The sequence below is a fragment of the Daldinia decipiens genome (assembly GCF_022478715.1).
Source record: "Daldinia decipiens strain CBS 113046 unplaced genomic scaffold F4813scaffold_11, whole genome shotgun sequence".
In the NCBI taxonomy this organism is placed as follows: Eukaryota; Fungi; Ascomycota; class Sordariomycetes; order Xylariales; family Hypoxylaceae; genus Daldinia; species Daldinia decipiens.
Genome location: NW_026054554.1, coordinates 786,007 through 808,561, shown reverse-complemented (window position 1 = coordinate 808,561; position 22,555 = coordinate 786,007). Strand labels below are relative to the sequence as shown.

The 22,555-nt window shown below is 49.0% G+C and overlaps 8 protein-coding genes across 8 annotated transcripts; 4 read left to right on the top strand and 4 right to left on the bottom strand.

Moving 5' to 3' along the window:
* Positions 1 to 28: 28 nt before the first annotated feature.
* On the top strand, positions 29 to 2,588 carry F4813DRAFT_355553 (cleft lip and palate transmembrane 1). Its single transcript, XM_049242885.1, has 4 exons — positions 29 to 273; positions 343 to 1,077; positions 1,129 to 1,171; positions 1,245 to 2,588. The coding sequence occupies exons 1-4, from the start codon at positions 223 to 225 to the stop codon at positions 2,378 to 2,380; spliced, it is 1,965 nt and encodes a 654-aa protein (XP_049101026.1). The 5' UTR covers positions 29 to 222; the 3' UTR covers positions 2,381 to 2,588.
* A 224-nt stretch (positions 2,589 to 2,812) lies between these two features.
* Positions 2,813 to 5,283, top strand: F4813DRAFT_355552 (uncharacterized protein). The gene is made up of 2 exons (XM_049242884.1): positions 2,813 to 3,658; positions 3,850 to 5,283. The coding sequence occupies exons 1-2, from the start codon at positions 3,442 to 3,444 to the stop codon at positions 4,680 to 4,682; spliced, it is 1,050 nt and encodes a 349-aa protein (XP_049101025.1). The 5' UTR covers positions 2,813 to 3,441; the 3' UTR covers positions 4,683 to 5,283.
* On the bottom strand, positions 5,284 to 6,787 carry F4813DRAFT_355547 (snare-like protein). The gene is made up of 4 exons (XM_049242883.1): positions 6,219 to 6,787; positions 6,115 to 6,152; positions 5,924 to 6,033; positions 5,284 to 5,794 (listed from the first exon to the last, which is right to left on the bottom strand). Exons 1-4 carry the CDS (start codon positions 6,253 to 6,255, stop codon positions 5,326 to 5,328), a joined length of 654 nt encoding a protein of 217 aa, XP_049101024.1. The 5' UTR covers positions 6,256 to 6,787; the 3' UTR covers positions 5,284 to 5,325.
* A 15-nt stretch (positions 6,788 to 6,802) lies between these two features.
* Positions 6,803 to 8,666, top strand: F4813DRAFT_355544 (Asx homology domain-containing protein). Its single transcript, XM_049242882.1, has 3 exons — positions 6,803 to 7,033; positions 7,161 to 7,690; positions 7,807 to 8,666. Exons 2-3 carry the CDS (start codon positions 7,172 to 7,174, stop codon positions 8,416 to 8,418), a joined length of 1,131 nt encoding a protein of 376 aa, XP_049101023.1. The 5' UTR covers positions 6,803 to 7,033; positions 7,161 to 7,171; the 3' UTR covers positions 8,419 to 8,666.
* A 196-nt stretch (positions 8,667 to 8,862) lies between these two features.
* F4813DRAFT_355542 (Trs120-domain-containing protein) lies at positions 8,863 to 14,188 on the bottom strand. Its single transcript, XM_049242881.1, has 2 exons — positions 13,776 to 14,188; positions 8,863 to 13,713 (listed from the first exon to the last, which is right to left on the bottom strand). Exons 1-2 carry the CDS (start codon positions 13,939 to 13,941, stop codon positions 9,524 to 9,526), a joined length of 4,356 nt encoding a protein of 1,451 aa, XP_049101022.1. The 5' UTR covers positions 13,942 to 14,188; the 3' UTR covers positions 8,863 to 9,523.
* Positions 14,189 to 14,508: 320 nt separating this feature from the next.
* Positions 14,509 to 16,375, bottom strand: F4813DRAFT_37775 (NAD(P)-binding protein). Its single transcript, XM_049245267.1, has 3 exons — positions 16,197 to 16,375; positions 15,611 to 15,934; positions 14,509 to 15,509 (listed from the first exon to the last, which is right to left on the bottom strand). Exons 1-3 carry the CDS (start codon positions 16,210 to 16,212, stop codon positions 14,755 to 14,757), a joined length of 1,095 nt encoding a protein of 364 aa, XP_049101021.1. The 5' UTR covers positions 16,213 to 16,375; the 3' UTR covers positions 14,509 to 14,754.
* A 1,070-nt stretch (positions 16,376 to 17,445) lies between these two features.
* On the top strand, positions 17,446 to 19,455 carry F4813DRAFT_37572 (phosphoserine aminotransferase). Its single transcript, XM_049245042.1, has 3 exons — positions 17,446 to 18,765; positions 18,829 to 19,021; positions 19,089 to 19,455. The coding sequence occupies exons 1-3, from the start codon at positions 17,843 to 17,845 to the stop codon at positions 19,269 to 19,271; spliced, it is 1,299 nt and encodes a 432-aa protein (XP_049101020.1). The 5' UTR covers positions 17,446 to 17,842; the 3' UTR covers positions 19,272 to 19,455.
* Positions 19,338 to 22,030, bottom strand: F4813DRAFT_395498 (uncharacterized protein; the record flags this gene model as incomplete). The annotated part of the gene is made up of 8 exons (XM_049247703.1): positions 19,338 to 20,458; positions 20,522 to 20,652; positions 20,706 to 20,738; positions 20,799 to 21,016; positions 21,071 to 21,223; positions 21,279 to 21,442; positions 21,503 to 21,602; positions 21,655 to 22,030. The coding sequence occupies 8 exons, from the start codon at positions 22,028 to 22,030 to the stop codon at positions 19,639 to 19,641; spliced, it is 1,995 nt and encodes a 664-aa protein (XP_049101019.1). The 3' UTR covers positions 19,338 to 19,638.
* Between the last annotated feature and the right edge of the window lie 525 nt (positions 22,031 to 22,555).

Sequence of the window (22,555 nt, the reverse complement as noted above, 5' to 3'; positions counted from 1 at the left end):
GTACAGTACCTTCAACTACCTCATATGTATGTCTTATCAAAAAAAAACATGTACTCTATTCTTTTTTTCCTGGCGACGTTCTACAGAGGCATAACAACCTCTGCCTAATTCATCACGATCCCAACCAAGTATCGATTAAGGTCGCATACACCTTGAAAGACTTCCTAAATAGTGCATATTCCTCAAGTCTGTATCACAGCCTGGGCATCACTACTAGGAGAAATGCCTGAGGCAAACGCCGCTCCCGCCGGGGACGCTCGCGAAGGGCAGGGCGTAAGTTGTCGCGTCACAGTCTTTCTTAATAGCGACTTGGATACCGAAACTAACACCAACATCTCTTAGTCGGTAGTCGGGAAAATCGTCCAGGGTTTAGCGATATGGTTTGGCATGCAATTGCTAATGAAGCAGCTGACGGGCGGCAATAAGACACAAACCGCCACCGTTCAAGACGCCTCCGGCAATGCTGTACAGGTACCCGCAAACACTGGCGATATACCTGCTTACCAGCTTCGCCCGCAAACTCTCGACGAAGGCGCCGTTTGGAACCCCATTCCACAGCGGCTCGCGCCTATCTGGCCTGATGATAGTCCCGTCGATATTGTCGTTACGCTCTCGCCGTCCTTCATGCCCACCAAGATCTCTGATGTGCCAGAGGAATACGTTGCCCTTAGCGAGAAGAATTTCAAGCTGAGCAACTCGAGTGACACACGGGTTGCCGAAGGTACTTTCAATGTGCCTTCGGCCGTTCAGAAGAATGGGACGCTCTGGGGACACTTCTATATTGGACTCACAGGAGCCAATCTTGACCCTAAGGAGCCAGGATTCGATCCGGCGAAGGCCTTCCATTTCGTGCACCCCTTGACGCAATATATTCCGAAGAAGAAGGAAGCAAAGACCCGTAACTTGCTAGAAGGACGGTCTGAGGCGGAGGTAGAGGAAGAACCCGAAGAACAAATCACCGGCCCAATCATCGCAAGCTACTATCATCCCAATACTAGTTTATCGTTTATTACCGGTATGGGCGTCTTAACCTATCCACAATTGCAGCCAGCTGTAAGACAATTCGTACATGTAGAGGTAGGGTCCTAGCTCCGTTGAACCCGCCACGCCAATGCTAATATCCTACAGCCTATGGGTGCTCGCGATGGTTCTGGGCAGAATTCTTGGTACTGTAGGTTGCCTCTCATCTAGGGGTTTATTCTCTTTCGCTTAAGTGGGCATATAAAGGCTAACATCTGTTGTAGACCCCATCTTATACGTTAATACGTTCTGGCAACTCAAGAGTCATATGATGCTTCTTAATGAAACTGTCAAGACACTGCCTATACGCATCGATCTTGGTAACCTAAAGGGCTTATATTTCAACGTCATGGCTACGATGGATTTCAACTCTAAGCAGCAACAACTCCAAGCTGCGTATGGCGCGCCTATGACAGGTGGCGGCGATGGAAGCGAGATTGATATGATCAAGGAGATGCTATTAGACACGAACCCTTATCTCATTGGTGTAACAGCAGTCGTGAGTATCGCGCATATGTTCCTCGAGATGCTCGCTTTCGGATCCGATATCGCCCATTACCGCAAGAAGAAGGACAACGTTGGCATTTCGGTTCGCTCGATCCTGGCCAACGTCTTTATGCAAGCGGTCATCTTCCTCTACCTGATCGACAATTCTCAGAATACCAGCTGGATGATTCTCGCCACTCAAGGTATTGGCATCTTCATCGAGTTCTGGAAGATTACTACCGTTGTGGATGTCAGAGTGCGGCCAGCCCCACCAGGATCATTGATACCGTACCGGATCGCGTTTGAGGATAAATATAAGCTTAGCGAGACTGAGGAGAAGACGAAGGAGTATGATGAGATCGCATTCAAGTACATGTACGTCGCCGCGGTCCCTCTACTCATCGGCTATGCCATCTGGTCGCTGGTCTACGAATCGCACAAATCGTGGTACTCGTATATCCTCACAACCCTGGTAGGGTCTGTATACGCATATGGTTTCTTGATGATGGTGCCTTCGCTTTACATCAACTACCGGCTTAAGAGCGTTGCCCATATGCCGGGTAAGGCAATGCTTTACAAGTTCCTGAACACATTCATCGATGATCTATTCGCCTTTACCATCAAGATGCCGTTTTTGTATCGTCTAGCCACCTTCCGAGATGATATCATCTTCTTCATCTACCTGTATCAGCGTTGGGCATACACGATTGACTACACCCGAGTCAACGAATTCGGCCAGGGTGGTGATGAAGAAACCGAGGAGACTAAGGCCGAGCCTAAGTCATTACTAAACGCCGAAGCTGTCACGGAGAAGGTCGAGGGCACCGCGAAAACTAGCGGTGCGGACACCGGCGCAGCGAAAAAGAGGAAGTAGAGTAACATGAGCTTTAGAGGATAACATGTTTACATGCATCTTTGACATAAAGTTATAATACTTAATGTTGGCATATAGAAATAGAGTACTGCACCAAGCAGAATTGTCCGGAGGGAAGTCCTCTTCATCGGTTATACTCGGTGTGGTATGTTAGACAACTTAGTACTATAGTCTCTAATTGCCCAAAATGCCTATCATGCATCTATCATAAATTCGTACCACCTATCGCCAATCACATGCATAATAGCATAATAGTATTGTATTGTACAATATCAGCCCTACGCACATAGACCTAGCAAATCGCTAGCAATTACCTAATTGAGGGACCCGAGATATTCTACGCTAGACCAAATATATACTAATTAAAGACACGAAACAAAAGTACCATGTATATTTATGTAGATCTCTCCGTGTCTAGGCTATTGCGAGCTTCTGTTCCATGCTCGTTGTATTGTACAAGTAGCAGAGTTCGGACGATAAGGCATTTCTCTATTCATTTTCTTTTCTTGTAATTCAATATCCTGCTCTGCCCCCGACATACGAATCAGTGCAGGAGTATTATTTAAATGTACGAACTTAGACGACAGAACCGCACTGCTCCTTAAACGTTCTGATAACACTATCTTATCTCCCCGTCCCTTACATCTCGATAGCCGGTAGCCAGTTGCCGGTCTAGATCCGTCTCCCCGAGCTTTAACTAAAACGATAGGTAGTTACGTACCTAGGTACCTAGGTAGAAGGTCTAATTATCACCCTTTTAAGTTTTGTCGTTTAGCGACGGTTCGCAAAAAAGGAAAATATAAAGGAGACCAACCAGATATTATACACGAAAGGTTCCTCGATTCGCTTAGGAGACATCTACCTCCTTTTTTCCCTTCCAAGTTTTCACCCCACACACCTTTCCAGAGGAAGACGGAGGAAGGGGACGAGGCGTGCCAGATCGGATCGCGTCACGTCGGGAAGCACAAGCACAAGCACAGGCAACTAACCGATATAACCGATAATTCACACGCCGCCCTCTCCGCCGTTTTGGGGCGAGAGAGTATAACTCCAGGTAGGACATGAGCCACGAGACCGTTGGCTCGCTCCTGGCCGTCATCGCGAACTCGCTTAACGATGGCCTGCGCATCATGATGTTCGCCGACAAGCGGGCCTGGGGATCTGACGAGTTCGAGCAGCTACGTCTGCTGGAGGAGACTCTCGACGAGGCTAAGAAGGACTTCCAGGAGCTGCCTGCTCTTGTTAACGGGAGGTACTACTACGAGAACGACCGCATAGGTATGTTAGGTGTTCCCCCCCCTTTCCCATCCACTAAACCTTCCATTCGCGATAGTCTACAAACATATCGTTGCCTAATCGTTGCCTATATACCATCTCCTTATTCCTTTTCCTTTAGAAAAAACTACCTGCCTGCTCCCCGAAAGAGAAGTTGACCTAATAAGCCTAATTCTGCTTTGCGCCCCCAACAGACGAGTCCCTCGAAGACCTCCGCATCCTATGCACGCGCTTCGAGCTGCACACGCAGACCTTTAAAGACTGGGTGCGCCACGGCGGCTCCATAGACCCGTCCTGGGCCCACGAGACAACCACCCTCCGACGCGAATTGCACCGCGCCCAGTGCCGCGCCGCCCGACGCATACACAGCGCGCAGCAGATCGAGACGTCGGCCGAGAGCGTAAGATGCCTCGGCGCCTTGCAGGTGTACCGCGTGCAAAAGGGGCGCGACGTGCGCGTCGAGGACGAGCGGGCTGCGTGCGCGCAGGCAGGCCGCTTCGAGAGGTACGCGGAGAGAGACGTAGCGTTCGTGTGCGATTTCTGCGACGGGTTTCTAGTCTGGGAGGACCTGCGCGCGGTCCCGACGACGCGGATAACTCAGCCTCCCCCGCGCAACGACGATCTCCCCGCACCCGTTACGAGCAACACGACGAGAGCCAGCGAGACCGGCAGTAGTAATAATAGTAATAGTAATAATCCCGGCGCCGGCGGTGATACCGAGACCAACCCCGCCACCGCGAATTGGCAAGCCCGGGGCATCGCCCTCTCCAACGGCGAGCAGAAGACGATAGTATTCGCGCCGATAGCCGTGGCAAACCACGTGCCTCCGGAGATAGGCGAGTGGCGCTCGCGGATCCTATGCCCGCACTGCGACGAGTACTACTACGAGGAACAGGGCGACGGCGACATGGAGCGCGTGCGGTATACGCAAGGCCGGGGGTTCGAAAGCGTTGCAGCTTTCCAAGAGCATCTGGAGTGGACCCATGCGTCCATGGTGCCGAGCGCTTCGAACTGCCGAGTTATGTAAAGAGGGAACAGGGGACCAAGTAAGGGAGGCTATTTGAATTCCCACGTTGGGAGCTTAATTTGATTAATTACGTTACGGCGTTCGGAGCCTGTGCATTGAATCAATTGGGTCCTGTTTACATATGTACCTACCTACTCTATCGCAGGTCTAAAAGAGCAAAGGCGAAACGAGGCGAGGCGAGGCGTTCAGGCGTCCATCAAAAAGGAAGAAGGGATCTTATCTGATTACGGCCCTACTTGTAGATATCTAGCATCGAGGCCTATAGAGGGGAGGAGAGGGGGGGATGCAGGCTGAGCATTCAACAAGCCGAGTAAAGGAAAGGAAAGGAACTCAATAAAGTGGTCTGATTAATTTGGATATTAGGACTATGTGCTCATGGGGAGCTATTCTCAAGACTCTCCCGATGCTATAGTAACTAACCTACTATACTACATACCCGAGTTCGAGTTCAAATTATACACTTGAAATTTGAATTCGTGCGTACCCGTCCGTACTTGTCTTCTCCTTCGTGCTGCTCGTTGGTGATACATGTCTGCATATGTATGATATACATCAGCCCTGAATGGACTTTGCATAGTTCCCCTCTCCCCATTCCTGTCCCCTTACCCCTTACCCCTTACCACTACCCACTCCGTAACCGACCTCAAAAGAACCGGAACCAAATAAACACCAGCACAATCAGCACAAACACGCCAATAGGCGCATACTGCTTGATCAGCAAGTCCCAATTGATCTTCACAGCCGCCTTCCTATACTTGCGACTATCATCCTTAAGCCGCGAGCTCATCTCGCCCATGCGCTCCAGGCTATCTCCGCGATACAGCAGATCCTCGATATTCTTGGTCATGACCTTGGTCACGTCGCGCAGCTCGTCGTTCAAGCGGCCCAGGCCCTGGGTGGCGCGGGCGTCGGCGTACAGGGCCTTGGTGCGGGTGATGAAGGTGTCGAATTCCATGAAGGCGTAGGGGCGCAGGGACGGGGAGTGCAGCTGGGGCGCGGGGTAGGACTGGGCGAACTCGGTGGAGAGGTCGGAGAGGTAGGTGAATGCTAGCTTGCGCGGGTAGGAGCGCTCGCTGATGCAGATGTAGACTATGTCGTTGGCGATGAGGTAGCTGGGAGGGGGGGGGGAGAGGAAGGTTAGCTAGGAGTTGGAATTGGAACTGAACTGAACTGAACTGAACTGAACTGGGGGGGAAGTCGGTTGGCATGGTTGGGAGGGGAGGGAGTGAGTGAGGGCGTACTGGATTGTGTAGTTGCCGCTTTCGATGCTGGCTTGGGGTTCGGCGTTGCGGTTTAGTCGTCGTAGTATGATTTTTGTTTGCGACTTGACTTCGGGGAGAGAGGATTCTGACTGTTTGGTGGCAAGATGGTTAGTATAGAATAAGATATGAATATTCCATAGGTAGCTAAACGGAGGAGGACAACAACGTACTTGTTGTTCGTCATCAACAGATGCGCAGAGCATCAAGCCTGAATTACTATTATTAGTCTAGGCTTCGAGATGGGAGGCATGGCTTATAGGTCCATGACACATACCATCGCCCAAACGGGCTATCTGGGTTGACCTGATCATCTTTCGAATCGTGTGGTCGCGGTTTGTTGTGTTGTTTGGCGCTATTCAACGTGGTGATAGTATCTGGAGTATGTAGCGTTACGTGTCTAAAAAGACAAGCTACAGGCGCTTCGACAATCAAGTAAATAAACCGATATGTTGTTATCCCCTAGGTCTCAAATAAATAAAATTAACGGTTAACGGCTGCTTGCTTCGATATGGCCCCTTTTCACATCTCAATTTGAGGGGTAGTCACTACCTAGGTTAGGGAAATGGTGGTATATTAGTTTGGTGAAGTTATCTCCAATATCAAAGAGTGTTGATTAACCAAGGCAAGGTTGTCCAGTTGAAAGTCGGGAATGCAACGTCAGGGGATTGCAAGGATGAGGATTGGATAATTCGGCAGTGGGACCAAGCTAGGGGAAAGATCTCTTATCGATTACAGGTGATGACAGGGCTAAACGAAATCCAGAATAGGCTTAAAATAGCAGTAGCCCACCTATCATTCGCGCCAACCAGCCGTTATTTCCCTTTTAGGCCATGCCGCATTTACTTACATCTCGTCGCAGTCGCAGTTGCAGTCGCAGTTGCAGTGGCCGAGGCTGCGACTGCCTCATAATTACCATATATCAGGTGTACTTCGTACAATGACAAATAAAGCTTTCAGACCAAAAGCCACGTCCTTAATTTCACCCTTCTCCAATTACTCTTGTTCTCTTTTGCCATAATTCCTCACTGCCACATTTATTGATTTCTCGGTGCTGTTATGAATTAATAGATGCTTCCTTTTACTACCTAGGTACCTACCTTATCTCTCTTTCTCTCTTGTCTCTAGTTGCAACTCTTTTTTATTTAAGAGCCCGCCTCTTTATATTCACCTCACACTATCATACCATCTTCACTTTTCCCTTACTTATCTATCCCAGACCATTCAAATATGCCTCCTCGAAAGAGAACTAAAGGTGCGACCGAAGAAAAAGCCGAAGAGCCCATCAGAAGATCAACCAGGGCATCCAAGAGATCTGCTCCTGCACATATTGACTCCTCTTCGGATGAGCTCTCTTCCAAAGACTTGGCTATTCGTGAGCATGACGTGAAACTTTCAGACACCAAGGGCCCATCTGAAGAGGAGGTCGGTGATGTGATCACCGTTCGCGTCACCCGCTCCAAGTCTCATGCAAGCAGCCGCCCCTCAACTGCAAAGAGTGACTCCACCTCCCAATCACATAAGCTTAAGATTGTTTCAGCCTCATCTGAGGCAGGAGACGTGGACATATTTGATATCGACAATGACGGGAAGGGAAATAAACTTGCTCTCGAGGGGCCGGCCACGAAGAAGAGCAAGCCCAATATCAACGAGAAGCCTTCAAGCAGTCGAAAGTTTAGATACAAGTATGACAACCCTGACGAGATGCTTACAAACCCCCTATCGCCGCTAGCAACTGCCCAGCTTCGAGTAAGTGAATACCCATCTCCTATCTTTGTCACGAATAGTTATATGCTATAAGCTATTCCTCTCACATACAACTACACATATCTGATATACGTGGTATTCGTACTAAAGCTTCACAGGAACTACTTTGCAGTAATGTGGCTTGGGACCTATTAAGTTCAGAGGAGAAGCAGCAAGTACTTGCAAAGTTCCCGGACGAGAAGGAGATTCTCGATGCCGGCACAGAGAACGCAAGACCAGACATCGCAGCCCTTAGAAACAACAACAACTTCCGGCACGATATAGTGCGGTACCAGAATGACCTGAAAAAGGGATGGCACGACCCGGAGTGGATCCGACAGGCACAATCCGCTCATAGCAAACGCGAGATTGGCTTCTACAACGAGTATATTTCGGATCGTTTCCAGGAGGATTGGAACATGGAAATGCCGGGAGAGGAGGATAAGAAAGATAGACAACATGTCGAGGGACATCTAGAAGTGAAAGTACCTGAGAAAGACGGCAATGCTCAAGAAGAAGGTCGAGAACGAGATGACGAAGCACAGAGGAGCGGAGAAGACCAGAATCCGGACCCAATGAAGGGTGTGACAGACACCTCTCAGGCAAATGGAGACGAACACTTGGACAAGACATCGGAGCAGGTCAAAGGTTTGAAGGAACAGACTGGTGATGTGAACAAAGGTGGGGATTCGCAGGAGCGTCCTTCAGACACGACCATGGAGACCATGTAGGATGAAAGGTCCCGGTAATTGTCTTGGCAAGAAGCCATATTGGACACTATGATAATGAAAGGTACCACGAAGCTCTAACGAAAATTAAATAATAATACACCACATTTAGGAAGTGAGAATCCCTAGTATTCTTTATTACCCATTCGGTGTACATAATACCCCGTATAGCCATTACTTTATAGTAACTATCTTAGCTTTCTCTTTTTTTCTTACACCGCTATATCAACTACCACCAGCACAGTACAAGTCCCACCATCGTTCAACAATCATTTCATTCACAATCCAGTTTTCTCGAAGGTGAAGTAAATATACCTAGGAAATATTCAAGATCAAGAGCTCTAATAACGAATAAATTCTGCTCTGCCCGAGCAATAGAAGGAAAAAGAATATATAGCTGGAAGCCAATATGCTTTTTACTTAATATATATAGGTATATATATGCCAGCCAACATCATCTATTCCAGGACAAATCGAGGTAGACCATTGATAGCACTTCGTTAACCCAAGATAAAATTACGAAGTATGGTTAGGGCTATCTCAGATTAGGTAGGTAGGTACTCGATTGAACATGAGCTGCTTGTATGTACATATCTAGGTAATCCTAAAATACCACTCTCCTTGAATACATACCTAGGTACACCAGCAAAACCGAGTATTACACACTCACACCATTCACACAAACCACCTACACCCACTCACCGCCCATGCGTCCACGCAATCTCAGTATCCAAAACGTGTAGTTAATCGTCACGCTCGGACACAATGTAACTAGAACGGGACAGTATACGCGGCAGTTGACCCCCCCAAAACCGCCTTATCAGGGACCAAACTATGTCTGTCTGTTTGATTAGTTAGGTGATTATGTGTAGCTGTAGCTGTAGCTGTAACTGCAACTGTAACTGCCCCGGGATCTCATCTCATAACCAGTTACTTCGCTTCATTCATCTAGTAGTTATCTCTCTCTAAAACGTCCTCTCTTTTTATACATACATGTACCTCCCCGATCGCGGGACTATCCGCCGTTCACGTTATGTTATGTTACGTTACGTTACGTCGCATATACTCTCCTATCCCCTTCCCTCCCTCCTCCCTTCAACCTACTTACTCACGCCCCCTCCCTATCCCTACCCTTATCCCTCACGCTAACAAAGCACGGGCGTCGAGAATGCCACAAGCGCCTCTCCTTAGCACCCAGGACCGTATCCATTAGGATCTCCGTCTCGGAGCGCAGCGGGCGGCCCCTCTCCTTATCCCCATCCTCCGGTATCCAGAGCTGCGTCTCCTCGACTGAAGCCGAGATCTCAAACTCCCCGCGACACAGGGCCGTCACACCGAGCACGACTTCGGCGCTCGATTTGGCTTCGATTAGCGGCAAGGTTTGCTGCAGCGTGCCGTTCCACGCGAACTTGCGCGTAAAGTCGAGGGCTACGTTTAAGGGGCGATGGCATAGCGAGGGCATGAGGCGCAGGGTAGGGTATACAGGTTCGTTCATGCGGTTCGTGATGACGACTTTGACTTGGGCGAACTCGTTTGTGAAGATTGTGCTTTTGCTTTCCCGCGGGGAGTCTTCTTCGTCTTCGTCGTCATCTTCCGGATCCTCGATAAAAATATCAATCCCAACCTCGTCGATCTTGATCGCCTCGATCATACGCGGCGCGAGGCGGATACCGCGTAACTCGATGGTTCCTTCTCTCGAGGGTCCGGACAGAGTCCTCCATGAGCCGGATAGCTTTTCTAGAACCTTCTCGCGGTACCAGAATGCTTCGCGATTGCCGCGCTCTATTTCCGGTGTGATCTTGCTGCTGCTGACGACGAATTGCCGTTGGCGAGAGGGGTTGAGAGCCGGGATTGATGCGTGGGGGTCCTCTATGTATACTCTTGGAACGGGGAAGACGACGCGGTTAGTATTTCCCGGTAGGATATGCTCCTTTATCATGATACCGCTCTCTGCCGCGAGGCAGACTTGCATATCACTTGGCCAGGCATTCCGGAGATCTAGTAACAGAAGACAGTACTCTTCATCAGAGAGCGAAGTCTCTATTTCCGCCGCCTCCGCACCCACGCGAGACCAAATGGGTTTAGGTACACCATTTGTGAGGGGTAGAACGTCCATCCTCGCGAGTTCTATGCTCGCGTTGACGGTGATAGTTAAGTCGAGGCAGGTTTGGCGGGTGTAGAATTGCTCGGTAATTTCGGATTGGGGTACACCAAGGTATGCGTAGTCGACTTGGATAGTCGCATTGGTAAGGCCAGGCTTTCCGAGAATCTCGAAATCAAAAGTAGCCGTGCCTCCAGGTGCTATGTACCTCTCAGAGTCGTTGGTCTTGCGCAGTCGCAAAGCCTGTTTCCTTGCCAGGATGAGTTCATACTCGTATAATTCCGCAGGTGTTGCGTCTCTACTTGTCAATGCTATTTGTAGGGGGCCTTGCGTTGAGTCTTGGAAAGAGAAAAGCAGTAGATCCGCTGGCGTAGATTGTGATAAGTTTTGTAGCGTCACCGAAAATACCTGGCGCTCTCCTTCTAAAATCATTACTGAATCCTGAAGGAGAGACGTAGATTTAATAGCAATTATAGGCTGTGCAGGGATAGTGCTTAGTCCAATGCTGTCCGGGCTCAACAAAGGCCCAGAAAAGGGCAACGTCTTAACCTGCTCTAATGAAGCCAACCCGATCCCCTTAACTTTGGTTTCCGTATCCGGAGCCCATGGCTGAGGGAAGATGGGAAATCTTCTTTCGCGGCATCCGCGTACCTTCACGATAGCCCCCTTTATCTTCAACGGGCCTGCAGCTCTAGGGGTGCCAGTGAGCTTCAGGATCTGTGTACGATACGGCCCTATTATCGTGCTTGTTGTAGACGACTCAAAATCGGCCCCTTCAGCATCTAATTTGATACTCTCAATATCGACGTCGATTTCATAGGGGTTCTGAAACGTAACCCTAAAAACTGCTGCTTCTCCAGCAACAAGTGTCCTCTCCACCGCCGCCTTATCCGAATCTCTTATAAATGGGTTGTAGATGAAAGGGTTTACGTCTTGCGAAGTGCGCGCCGTTGTCACACTTGGCAAAACATGTTTGGAATGCGGTATGGGTGTTCTACTTTGCGGCAAAGGATCCATTGTGATCCCCCGGACGAGGAATTCGTCCCAGTATTCTCCAGAAAGGCTTTCCAGACCTAGCCTCTGAGATAAGCCAGACGTCTTTGAGATATTATTTGCCAACCTGATCTGCTCGTCTCTTGTAATTATCGGTGCCGCATCTTCCCGACGCGGTCCTGGCGCAACTCCGCTTCCGGCAGTGCGCAACAGATCGCTCGAAAACTTCAATACGCCATTAAAGTCTGGTAAAGCCTCAGAGAAATTAATGCAAGCCCGCAGGACGTTGAGCTTGATATTTTGAAATCCAAACTGCCTAATTGCCGCTTGACTCTGAATTCTCGAGATGACTTTTTCGTCTGTGTCAGCCGCTTGATGCGATTCAGAGGCTTCACGCGTGTCCTTGTCGAAGCTGATAACCCCATAGATTTTGGATAGTAGCCCGAGAAAAGCGTCGATCCCATGTTCTATATCTCCCTCTCCCAGATCAAGGGACCCGGCACCATTTTCGTGACCAGCATTGAGCGCTATTAGACCGGCCGCCGGATGAATACCGACTTCAGCGGCGCCTCGTGTTCTCGCTTCAACCAATCCTCCGATTAATACCGACACCAATTCTCGCACAACCATGGCCTTTTTTCTATGGAAGCCTAGTAAGCCAAGGATAGTAGAAATTCCGCTAAGAATGATTGCACGGTCTACAGTTGTAAGCAATTCCGGCGCAGACGATGGGAAAGCCTTAAATAACAAAGTTGCGATTTGAGCGCGGGGGGGGACGATAATTAGGCGAGGTGATGTAGTGAGAGTGTTTGTAGGCAGATCACCGAGGACGGCTTTTCCCAGGGCTTTCTTATCAAGCCTGCCTTCGCACAAATAGAGAACTGTGAGCAGTGTGCAGAACCTGATGATAGATTCCGAAAGTGGGAATGGGGGAAGCTGTTCGCCAGATATCCTTGAATATAGTGCTATTATTCTGTCAAGCAGATCTGGAAGAATGGCTTGGAGGTGCCGTAGCTGTTTTGGCTGCTCAACGTCGCCCTCTTCGAGTTCTGCTGGGCCTTTAGCTATGGCGCTGATTGACTTCTCGTTCGCAGGTAGGCATATTGCGGGAACTTGAAACTCAACTCCGGCCCAACCAAGTAAGAGTAGACATATCGTAATGAGTTCGAGTGCCTTGCCGTGCCATAGGTGGTCATTGATAGACTTTGCGATAGTTGCACCCTCGATCAGCTCTTTCAGCGCGTCCGTCCACCGACCAGCCTGAAGATATAAGGATCCTACCAAGATTATCACTCGACCTCGGCTTTTATTCCTCCACCTCTCGTTCAAACTACCAGACCCAAAGCCCATTATTGAAACCTTGTCTTGGTTCGCTGGTCTTGTTCCTCCGGCAGAGCCTGGGCGAGATGTCTCAGGGATTGGTGCATCGGGATTGCTTTCGTTCACGGTAGTAGTGATGTCTTCAAATGTGGTTGGCGGGTTAGACAGCCCGCTACGGACGGGAGTTGTAGGCCGTGCTGAAGGAGTCGAGCTGCTAGATCCAAAAGGGAGCGACTTGAAAGGCGCTGGCATGGACATGCGAGCAAGGTTCCTATCCGCAGCACCGCTAGTTGATGCCGACCTTGTAACGGTGGACACGGCGTATTGCGAGTTCCTTCGTGCAGCTGGGTTCGCATCGTCCGAAGTCCAAGACGCTCCATTAAGTCCCGGCCTCGCAGGAGCTTGACCGGGGGAGTCTATAGACGTCGTTCCTTCGAAGGACTTGGCGAGGGTTGTCATCTCCGCTAGCAACAAGGAAGATATATCACACATGATAGTTTTAACCGTAGTTCTATTCGAGTTTTCCACCGGTGGGATTGTTTTGATGCCTTCGGGGATAGGAACCGTACTTTCTGATTGTGGTGCATAGTCAAATATGAGCACTTGATGCGTAAGGATCTTTGGATACGCGTCCCGCAGCTCCTCAAGTTCTTGGTACAGAGTCCTAATATTCCTCTCTACAATAGTCGGCGCATGGCCATTGGCAGATTGTCTCTTGCTAAACGTGACATTTTCGAGCTCCCGGCCGTCAGCGATAGCAATAACCGCAAGTGGTTCACGAAAAAGCTCGAAAGGGGCCAGAGCGAGGTGGGATGGAGGGGGTATGTAGGTGATTAGATCGTAAAACATGGCACCGTCGGGGAACGCGAGGGGAGAGAACATGTCTAAGGAGAATATCATTAGTCTTACGACCCTTTGTGTAGACCATTTAGAGCGTATTACTTACTCCGATTAGGTCGCCCATCGGCGCTGATGTCGCGAAGTTGGACAACATGCTCTTCGTTTAGCCTTTGGACAAAAGACGTAAACCTGTCCCGCTTGATCTGACCGACGGGCAAGACTAATGCCCGTACCCTCGCCGGGGCGATGGGTAACAAGGAGTCCAGGCTCATCCTAACATCTGCCTTGACCTCACACTACCATGGCAGAACAACCGCATGCCTACCGAACCGGGAGCCAAGTACGGACGAGTCGCGCGATTCGTTCGGCCGCCCTTTGCGCAACTCGAGTGCGTCGCAAGCGTTGTCCGATATTAGTGTCTTAGCATTTGTTCGATTTCGGCATACATTCAACTCGTAGGAATAAAGACCGGCTGTATGAGGTGAGGTGATATAGTTTAAAATATCATTTTTTAAGCAGCGAAATCTGGAATGGCGATGAAATGCCCAAGATCAAGCTCCTGAGCCTCGTGCGCCGTTGGAAACATTTGACCAATCAGAGAACAGGAGCTTGGACAGGGATCATCCCAAAAGAGAAGGATGTGTCCGGGGTATCTTGGGTATGTACCTAAGTACCTGAGTACAAGATAATGGATGTACATACATGTAATGATATAGAATATTTATAGTTCTCATTAGAATTATAGTGTTGCACTCTTTTCACGGCCTATAGCTTAGATTATTATACAAATCTCTTAAAGAAATAAAATAATAAAATAGATAGAAAATTTTAAGAGTGATAGCCAAAACTGCGTGTCAAACAGTAAAAACCTCAAATTGTACCCCTCAAGTGTAACTTCAATATTGTCTTTCTTTTCAGGTACAGATATTACAGCTCTAGTATTTTTCGAATTAGATACAAATATTTATACACATAGCTATAGCCAAAGAGAACTGTACAATATCAACCGTCATTGCATGTGTAATGTTCCAACCCGTCCATATATCCCGTTATATCCATACAATGGTATCAACATCCACGATTTGCTAAGACGACGTAACGCTCGGCGAACCTCCCGACCCTTCAGCTTTTCCTTCAGGTTTTAGCTTACCTTGAGTAGCCTCGTTTTTTAGTTCCGAGTCGAAAATATCAACAGCGAGACTCGCTTCGACAAAGTCCTCCAACTCTTCCGTCACCGTCTTTAATTTCTCTTTCACGGCCTCGGCTCCCTCAAAACCCACAATATGACGCGCCGGCGGATTCTCATGCCCGCCGATAGCAGTGAGGGCGTATACCGTTTCACCCACAAGGCGATCCATTGAAGAAGGAGGTAGTTTCGGGTATCTTTGAATAATTTCCGTCTCCGAGGGCTCGACCGCCGTCTCTGAGTTTAGATTTAACACGTTTGTGAGCATATCCCTAACGCTCGGTGCAGGGTTATTCTCGCTGTCATAAACAGGTAACGACGGAGAGAAAATAATCTTGTTAGTCAAGGATTGTATCTCCTTATGTGGCTGTACTATGGTTACTTTAATATTAAAGGGCGCGACCTCGTAAGCTAGTGAATCGCAAAATCCCTCTAGTGCCCACGTTGCTGCTGTATATATAGGCATTCCAGGCGTGCCTATGTGTCCGCCAAGACTAGTGAGGATCATAATGTGGCCGGTATGCTGGGCGCGAAACGTCGGGAGCGAGGCTTTGATGAAATTTACTTGGGAGAAGAAAATGGTCTCGAACTGATCGCGCACGAGATTTTGCGTCGCCGGCGAGGTAGACAGCTCTTCCACGGTTCCAACAATAGCTATTTTCAAACAATCATCTCGTAAGAACTCGGCTTTGCCCTGCGCATGTATATAGGTACATATGTGCAGTTAGGTTGCGTGTGGGAAAGGGATTGCATACCTTCAGATGTGCAACATAGCAATATATCTATGCGGCCAAACACATGTTTGGCCTCCGCCACGGCCGCACTGCATTGACCCATTACGCGGCCATCGCAGCGTATACTCCTAATGCGGTCTTTCCATCCCTCCCGATCTTTTCGATTGCTTTTACACTCATTGACAAGCTCGCGAAACTCGGCGCTACGATCATCGTGCTCGATTTCTTGCGGCGGCAAGCAGGCGACGACATAATCGCCATGAGTGAGTAATTGGCGTATCAATCGAACGGCCAGAGGGGTCAAAGACGAAGTTAAGAACCAAGTTCGGGGGGAATTATGTGTCGCTATAACACGATTCATTAGTCGCGTTTCCGGCAACGAAGCGGGCATTTGGCCAAAAGAACAGGGATTAGCATCTCAAAAGTACACGATGCAGGACAATAGTTATGTTGCGAAGGAATTCAAAGAACAAAGTTATTTCATCGGTAGATTTGGTTCGCGCGCAAAGTCGCACAATGGACGAAAGGAAAGAGTGAAAGGAGAGAGAGAGAGAGAGCTTAGGTAAGGTAGACAAGGTAGACAAGGTATGTAAAAAAGCATGTAAACCTGGAAGGGAAGGCATGTAAAAAGGGCAAGAGGCAAATCTTAGTTCGACGCACGGAAAGAAGCTGCAGGAACAGAGTGCGAATGTCGTGCCGGACCTGACGACTCGGCGTTCTTCCTTTCTGACATTTCCACCTTTTTTTTTTCTTTTTCTTTTTTTATTCCTTGTTTATTTCGATTGCTGTAAAGACAGATCAACAGCACGGTACGGCTGAGGATATCCCCGATTCTACCAGCGATTCGGCATGCCACAACCACGATCGATCGTACCTGGAGAAAATCACAACTGACGGTCAATTCCTCTTTAACAGCCGATGAAGCCCTTCCCCTACCAGCATCACGGGGATGAGGAATTGGTTGCTTTACGATTATGGATTATGTCGAAAGGAGAGGTCGACAGATCCGATACTAAACTATGAAGATAGATCGAATAGCACCCAAAGCAGTTATATTACGTCGTCGTATTACATCATGTACATATTCACGAGTTCGGTGACTACCTCCCTACCTTTGTACTGATCGGTTTACCTCGCCTCTAACTCCCCTAATCGGGGTTTTTGTGCCTCACCCGGCAGTTGTTACATCCCGAAAAGGCCTGGAGGAAACGCCAGGAACATCATTGACCCCACCGCATAAGCTACAGCCGGTATAAGACCTATGGGAAGAAATCGCGATCCAAGATGAAGTTGATTGAGGACAAATATCCCGGCATAGACAGGTTCCGTTTGTTACCAGACTCGAGGGACAGGTGTCAAGGAACCACGTTATGCCCTGTAATGACTGAGTAATAATTAAACGATAGGCATGATGCAACGCCAATGGCTTCTATCGGATGGTGTCCTTGAAGTGCCTTTAGCATCCTTGGAAGTTGGGGTCTCCGGCATCTTCAGCACGGCCGAGGTTGTAGTGTCAGTTCAGTTTCGGCAGCCATTTCGGATATCACTGATGCAATGCAACGGCATCCCAATATAGTATCAGGTCGTCTCTACCGTTTTTGTTGTAGTACCCTCTTTTATTTAGTCGAATCTGGGGAAACCTTGGTCAACATCATTCCAGATGCCGGTCAGATTTTTCGCAGAGCGCTGCATTCACACACACACGGGTGTGTAATATCAAGTGTGCGATCCCTTATGGTATGCAATTATACATTTCCGGGCGGCATGGTATGGTCGCTTATCTGCATCGAATGAAGCTTGTAATTTAAGATAGCGTAGCATCTATCACGAATAGCACTGTAAATATCAATACATAACTAGTATTAGGTAAACATTAAAGTCGGTGATTATTATCAATATTATTTTAATATTTGCTTCAAGTTCCAGACTATAATCTCTTAGTTTGACCCACAGTCGTCATTCTACCAGACCAACAGTTAGTATACCCGTTGGGGAAGTAGCAGCGCGATTTCTTTTCATCCCGGCTGTTCCGACCTCGGGGGAAGGAGACCGGCCGCTTCGGATTGTCACCTGTTCTCACTTGTAAACTACGACCGACTCGATCGCATTTCTTATCCAGTCAGACGGTCGGATGACTCAGCTTTACATGTTTAAACTTAATCTCACTTTCTTCACGATAACTACATGTACTTCCCCTTTGTATTATAAGATTTGATAGTAAATATTGTTTGCTATTTCAATAAGTCCTTCATAATGCCCTCTAGGGCAGATATCACATACTTCGGCGCCGGGCCGGCCTTGCTGCCCACCTCCGTCCTTGAAAACGCCACGCAAGCTCTCCTGAATTACAACGACACAGGACTAGGCATTGCTGAACACTCACACCGTTCTCAACATGCTGCCGATATTATTAACCAGGCAAAGGCTGATCTAGCCAGCTACCTTGATATTCCAGAAGACTATGAGATCCTCTTCATGCAGGGTGGCGGCAGCGGCGAATTCTCTGCTACCGTCTACAACTTCGTTGGCACCTGGGTAACTAAGAAAAAGGCTGAAGTTTTAAAGCAGCTAGGTGCTCAAAGTGAGGAGGAGGCTAATCAAGAAGAGCTCGTATCAACGCTCAAAAAAGCCATTGATGCTGAGCTAAAGTTAGATTACCTAGTAACGGGCGGATGGTCGTTGAAAGCCTACCAAGAAGCCGGCCGTCTGCTAGGCCCAGAATACACCAATCTGGTTACTGATTCCCGAACTGTGAACCAGGGGAAGTTTGGTAAGATCCCAGATGAGAGCACATGGAAGCTTTCCAAAAACGCTGCCATGGTATACTATTGTGACAACGAGACCGTTGATGGCGTTGAGTTCCCTGAGTTCCCCGGCACTCTAGCGCCCGACTCGAATGGTGAAGGCCCCATCGTCGTTGCGGATATGTCCTCAAATATTCTGTCGCGAAGAATCCCGGTTAAAAACTTTTCGGCCATCTTCTTCGGCGCGCAAAAGAACCTTGGCTCGACGGGGGTTACCGTAGTCATCATTAAGAAGAGCTTGCTTCCCCCAGCATGCCCACAGCCTTCAGCGGCGTTGATGAGAAAACTTGGCCTTCCAATTCCCCCGATTATATTTTCTTACGAGATTATTGCCAAGAACAACAGTTTGTACAATACACTCAGCATTTTTGAGTACGAATACCCATCAATTATTAGCTGATTATAAGTGCCTAGGTAGCTAATTTTGCAATACAGTGTTTACATTGCTGGCCAAGTACTCAAGAAACTGCTCACAACGTTTCCGGATAAGGTTGACGGCCAACAAGCCATTGCTGATCGGAAGTCGGAAATCATCTACAAGGCCCTTGAGGCACACCCGAATATCTACAGGATCGTCCCAGATAAGTCAGTGCGCTCTAGGATGAATATTTGTTTCCGCGCAACTGTAGTGAGTAACTGCCAATTTTTAAATTTTTTATTATCGTACTACTGGATCTCGCTAACTCTAAGTATAGAATAATGATACAGATGGTGCTGAAGCAAGGTTCCTAAAGGATGCAACAGCTCTTGGACTCACCGGCTTGAAAGGGCATCGAAGTGTGGGAGGCATCCGTGCTAGCAACTACAATTCGATCTCACTCACCGGGGCCCAGAAACTAGCAGAATTTATAAACAACTTTGCTCAAAACCAGGGTTAACAATCTCGAGTATAAAGATGATGGTGCCAATGAGTACGGCTTTGGTAACCGGTAAACCCGACCCGGAGAAGGACACCGGGAGAACATAGCGGATAGTAGGACTCACTCGCTCCGACGTCAGCATTTGTCTAAATTACTGCGAATTTGAGGTGTCGGTTGCTTTTACACAGCATGGCACGGTAATAGGGTAGCTAAAAGCATTCAACATGGGGGCTGGGTTGTGGCATCTGGTAAAAAAAAATTCAACTATAGAAGCCCTACAAAGATAGGCAGGTAAACATACAATATGTATTTTCATCTAAGCGTCACCATATAACCAACCATATCCTTCGCCTAGTATTTTGATCATATCGCCCATAAACCAGAACTACGCTTCCAACTCGGCTTTCAACCACCCCGGGATCTCTGGCGGCATCTCCCACCCGTCCAAGTACGACTCCTTTGCGACACCTTCGCCAGAGGGCTTGGCGTAGATAGCGGAGATATACCAGACCGTCTCGCCCTTCTTAATAGTATGCTGCAAGGTCGGAATGACCGTCCTGCTCTCGACCAAATTGGAATTCGGATCGGCATTAACCAAGTTAGCTGCACGCTCAACGCCGGTCTCCAGCGCTTTGATACCAACCGCCCCCTTGGACACCGCAAACGCGCCCTCCTTGCCCGTGGACCAGCCATCCGGCGTGTAGAGATCGTAGTTCCCGATGATCTTAGGGAACGTGCCCTCGCCCCTCTGCGCATCGTACAAGTCCAAGTACCGCCCGTCGACCGCGCGCTGATTGCTAATCGCGAACGAGCCGTCGGCCGTCATGACCTCGCGGCCAGCTTCGATGCGGTGCACACGCAGATGCCAGTTCGGGGTAGCCGGGTCGGGAGGGATAAGGGTGGTCCGCACGGTGACGTCGGGGTACGGGGTCCAGATGGAGACTAGCACTGGGGCGTTGTTGTCGCCGCGGTGCTCGAGCCCCGCGTACGCGGACGCGCGCCGCGTCTTCCAGTACTCGCCACCGTCGTCGGAGAACCCGAGCTGCGAGGCTAGTGCGTATTGCTCTAGCGTGAAGAGGCCGGGCGGCACGGAGTATGCGTACGCGCTGCTGTAGGCGAAGGAGCCGTATTTGGCGTGGGTGCCTTTCATGGGGTAGCTGCAGGCTTGGCCGGAGGAGATGAGCATGCAGTGTCCGCCGAGGTAGCTGGATGTGGATGGGTCGTTAGAAAAAAAAAGTTGGTATGGAGGCTGGTGTTGCGATGCTTACCTTGCGATGTGACCTGGTTGTGGAAGCTCCTTTATCTTGGGAATGACGGCCCCGGGGAACTCTTCTTCTGATGTCCAGAATGGGTGGTCGGCGGGCACGGCCAGGCAGATGAATGCTAGACAAGCCCAGTACTTTGACGTCTGTTAGCTGGTGTATATCGCGAAAAACCACATGGGGGACTTACCGGGCTGCCGGGGCTGTTATAGTTCTCTGCCATCTGTCTATTGTGAGCGATTACCGAGGCGCAAACCGAAAAGGGACGGAATATGTTACTTACATACATATTTGGGTAAGAGTACCCAATAGTCAACGTTCCACTTGGACTCCAGATGTCAGGTTGCGTCTGCCACCATCGCAGATGTCGAAGGACTACGCCTTTGACCATGCCCCATGTAAGAGGCTCGGGCAGCTCGACTCCAGCATAGGCTAGAGCACCCCAGAAGGACACCATCGCAAACCGATAGCCTACACTACGACCAAAGGGGATGGATCGACCTGAATAAAAACATTAGACTATAGGAACTAGGAATGCTTAAGAAGTGTTCTCACCTTCGTTGTCGTAGTAGTGGATCAAGTCTAGAGCGACCTGCTGAGCACGCTTCTTGAATTCCTCAGCCCTGGCCGGCTCGTCTTCCCCAGCTAGTTTTGCATAGAGAAGTTGCAGAAACTGGATGGCGAAGCTGGAAGAGTAGTAGTCCATTTCTATAGAAAGCACTGTAAGTCTCAGCCCGTAATTATAAGGAACGTTGAGACTTACGATGGATACCCTCCGGTCCGTCATTAGACCAGCCACCGCCGCGGTAGAAACTGTTCAGGTGTTCAATATCGCGGTCTAGTCTTTCTTGCGAGAACTTGCCTCCGTTCTTTTTCAGCCCGAGGTTTGCAAAGACACGGAACCAGAGCCAATTTGTATTGGGCATACTGGAATATCATTAGTTAGATTGGTTTAGTAGAGCGTATCGTTACATTTCCTTTCCTTACTTCTTCTCGTTTATCGAGTTTCCTAGCCAGTTCTCAACATTTTCCCGTTCTTTCTCGTTGAATGATTGCCAAATAGCCGGAGCGACAGCTAAAGCATAGCCTAGGTACCTATATATTAGCCAATTCCTCGACATTCAAGATGGGCATCATACCAAGAGGGCACATCTCCACCATCCTTTGGTCGTTGTCTCGAGGGTATCCCCAATATTCGGGGTTCTCGGGGTCGGTACCAGACTTGATCCCCTGAATCCACCATTCCGTCCCGTGATACTCACCACCTCCGGCTAGCAGACATGCCAGACCCCAGAGCGGTCTGCATATACCTTCTACCTCAGAAGCAGTCTGGTCAAACCTGACAGCAGTGGCACCGGGGCATTTCACTCTAGCTTTCAACGGCGAGAAGAAGGGCTCGAGGGGATCCAGCAGAGTCCTCAGGAGCTCCTGGACGGAAGCACGATCGGAGATTTTCACCTTGGAAAAGGGGTGGATGCCATCGTAGCCAAGGACGAGGCCGGTCTTGGGCTCCATCGTAATTCAGAAACGACTGATAGCGTAACTACCTACCTATCTACTACTACTACTAGGCTCGAGAAGATAACGACAAACGACAAACGACAAACGACAAAACTTGCAAAGGAAGAAACTAAAGGAAAGAAGACTTAAACATACCATTCTTCCAGCATACTTGCGTTAACTACCTATCTAACCCAGTAACCTACGTACCTACGTGGGGTTTAGCATCGACAGTCGACATACAATATCGCAGGTATGAGGGGTCCCTTGGGGGGTTTGTGGGGTGATAGGTAGTAGATCTGGCGGCTAATATCACGGATTGAACTCGTTTCTAAATCTCCACCAATTGACGCAATGCTGGAGCTAGCCGGTTGTGTAGGCACTATACGGATGGTAGGATGGGCAGCATAGGCCGAAGATTCTACCGGCTCGGTCCGGATTAAAGCGATGGGCTGGGTCTCTGCGATTGAACCTCGCCCTTGAGGTTTCCCATAAGAGTCCTCTAGGTTAGGTTTCGCTTAAGCTACCAGAAACGGAGTG

What these genes read in the sequence shown, in the direction of transcription:
- F4813DRAFT_355544 (XM_049242882.1), top strand. Translation starts at nt 7,172, where the DNA reads ATGCCTCCTCGAAAGAGAACTAAAGGTGCGACCGAAGAAAAAGCCGAA. An exon ending in TAGCAACTGCCCAGCTTCGA is followed by an intron (nt 7,691 to 7,806) that starts GTAAGTGAATAC and finishes AAAGCTTCACAG; the next exon opens with GAACTACTTTGCAGTAATGT.
- F4813DRAFT_355547 (XM_049242883.1), bottom strand. Translation starts at nt 6,255, where the DNA reads ATGATCAGGTCAACCCAGATAGCCCGTTTGGGCGATG. An exon ending in GATAGCCCGTTTGGGCGATG is followed by an intron (nt 6,153 to 6,218) that starts GTATGTGTCATG and finishes ATAGTAATTCAG; the next exon opens with GCTTGATGCTCTGCGCATCT. An exon ending in CTGTTGATGACGAACAACAA is followed by an intron (nt 6,034 to 6,114) that starts GTACGTTGTTGT and finishes GCCACCAAACAG; the next exon opens with TCAGAATCCTCTCTCCCCGA.
- F4813DRAFT_355553 (XM_049242885.1), top strand. Translation starts at nt 223, where the DNA reads ATGCCTGAGGCAAACGCCGCTCCCGCCGGGGACGCTCGCGAAGGGCAG. An exon ending in GACAATTCGTACATGTAGAG is followed by an intron (nt 1,078 to 1,128) that starts GTAGGGTCCTAG and finishes AATATCCTACAG; the next exon opens with CCTATGGGTGCTCGCGATGG. An exon ending in TGGGCAGAATTCTTGGTACT is followed by an intron (nt 1,172 to 1,244) that starts GTAGGTTGCCTC and finishes CATCTGTTGTAG; the next exon opens with ACCCCATCTTATACGTTAAT.
- F4813DRAFT_37572 (XM_049245042.1), top strand. Translation starts at nt 17,843, where the DNA reads ATGCCCTCTAGGGCAGATATCACATACTTCGGCGCCGGGCCGGCCTTG. An exon ending in AATACACTCAGCATTTTTGA is followed by an intron (nt 18,766 to 18,828) that starts GTACGAATACCC and finishes TTTGCAATACAG; the next exon opens with TGTTTACATTGCTGGCCAAG. An exon ending in TTTGTTTCCGCGCAACTGTA is followed by an intron (nt 19,022 to 19,088) that starts GTGAGTAACTGC and finishes CTCTAAGTATAG; the next exon opens with AATAATGATACAGATGGTGC.
- F4813DRAFT_37775 (XM_049245267.1), bottom strand. An exon ending in GCTATGTTGCACATCTGAAG is followed by an intron (nt 15,510 to 15,610) that starts GTATGCAATCCC and finishes GTTTGAAAATAG; the next exon opens with CTATTGTTGGAACCGTGGAA.
- F4813DRAFT_355552 (XM_049242884.1), top strand. Translation starts at nt 3,442, where the DNA reads ATGAGCCACGAGACCGTTGGCTCGCTCCTGGCCGTCATCGCGAACTCG. An exon ending in CTACGAGAACGACCGCATAG is followed by an intron (nt 3,659 to 3,849) that starts GTATGTTAGGTG and finishes CGCCCCCAACAG; the next exon opens with ACGAGTCCCTCGAAGACCTC.
- F4813DRAFT_355542 (XM_049242881.1), bottom strand. Translation starts at nt 13,941, where the DNA reads ATGAGCCTGGACTCCTTGTTACCCATCGCCCCGGCGAGGGTACGGGCA. An exon ending in CGATGGGCGACCTAATCGGA is followed by an intron (nt 13,714 to 13,775) that starts GTAAGTAATACG and finishes TATTCTCCTTAG; the next exon opens with ACATGTTCTCTCCCCTCGCG.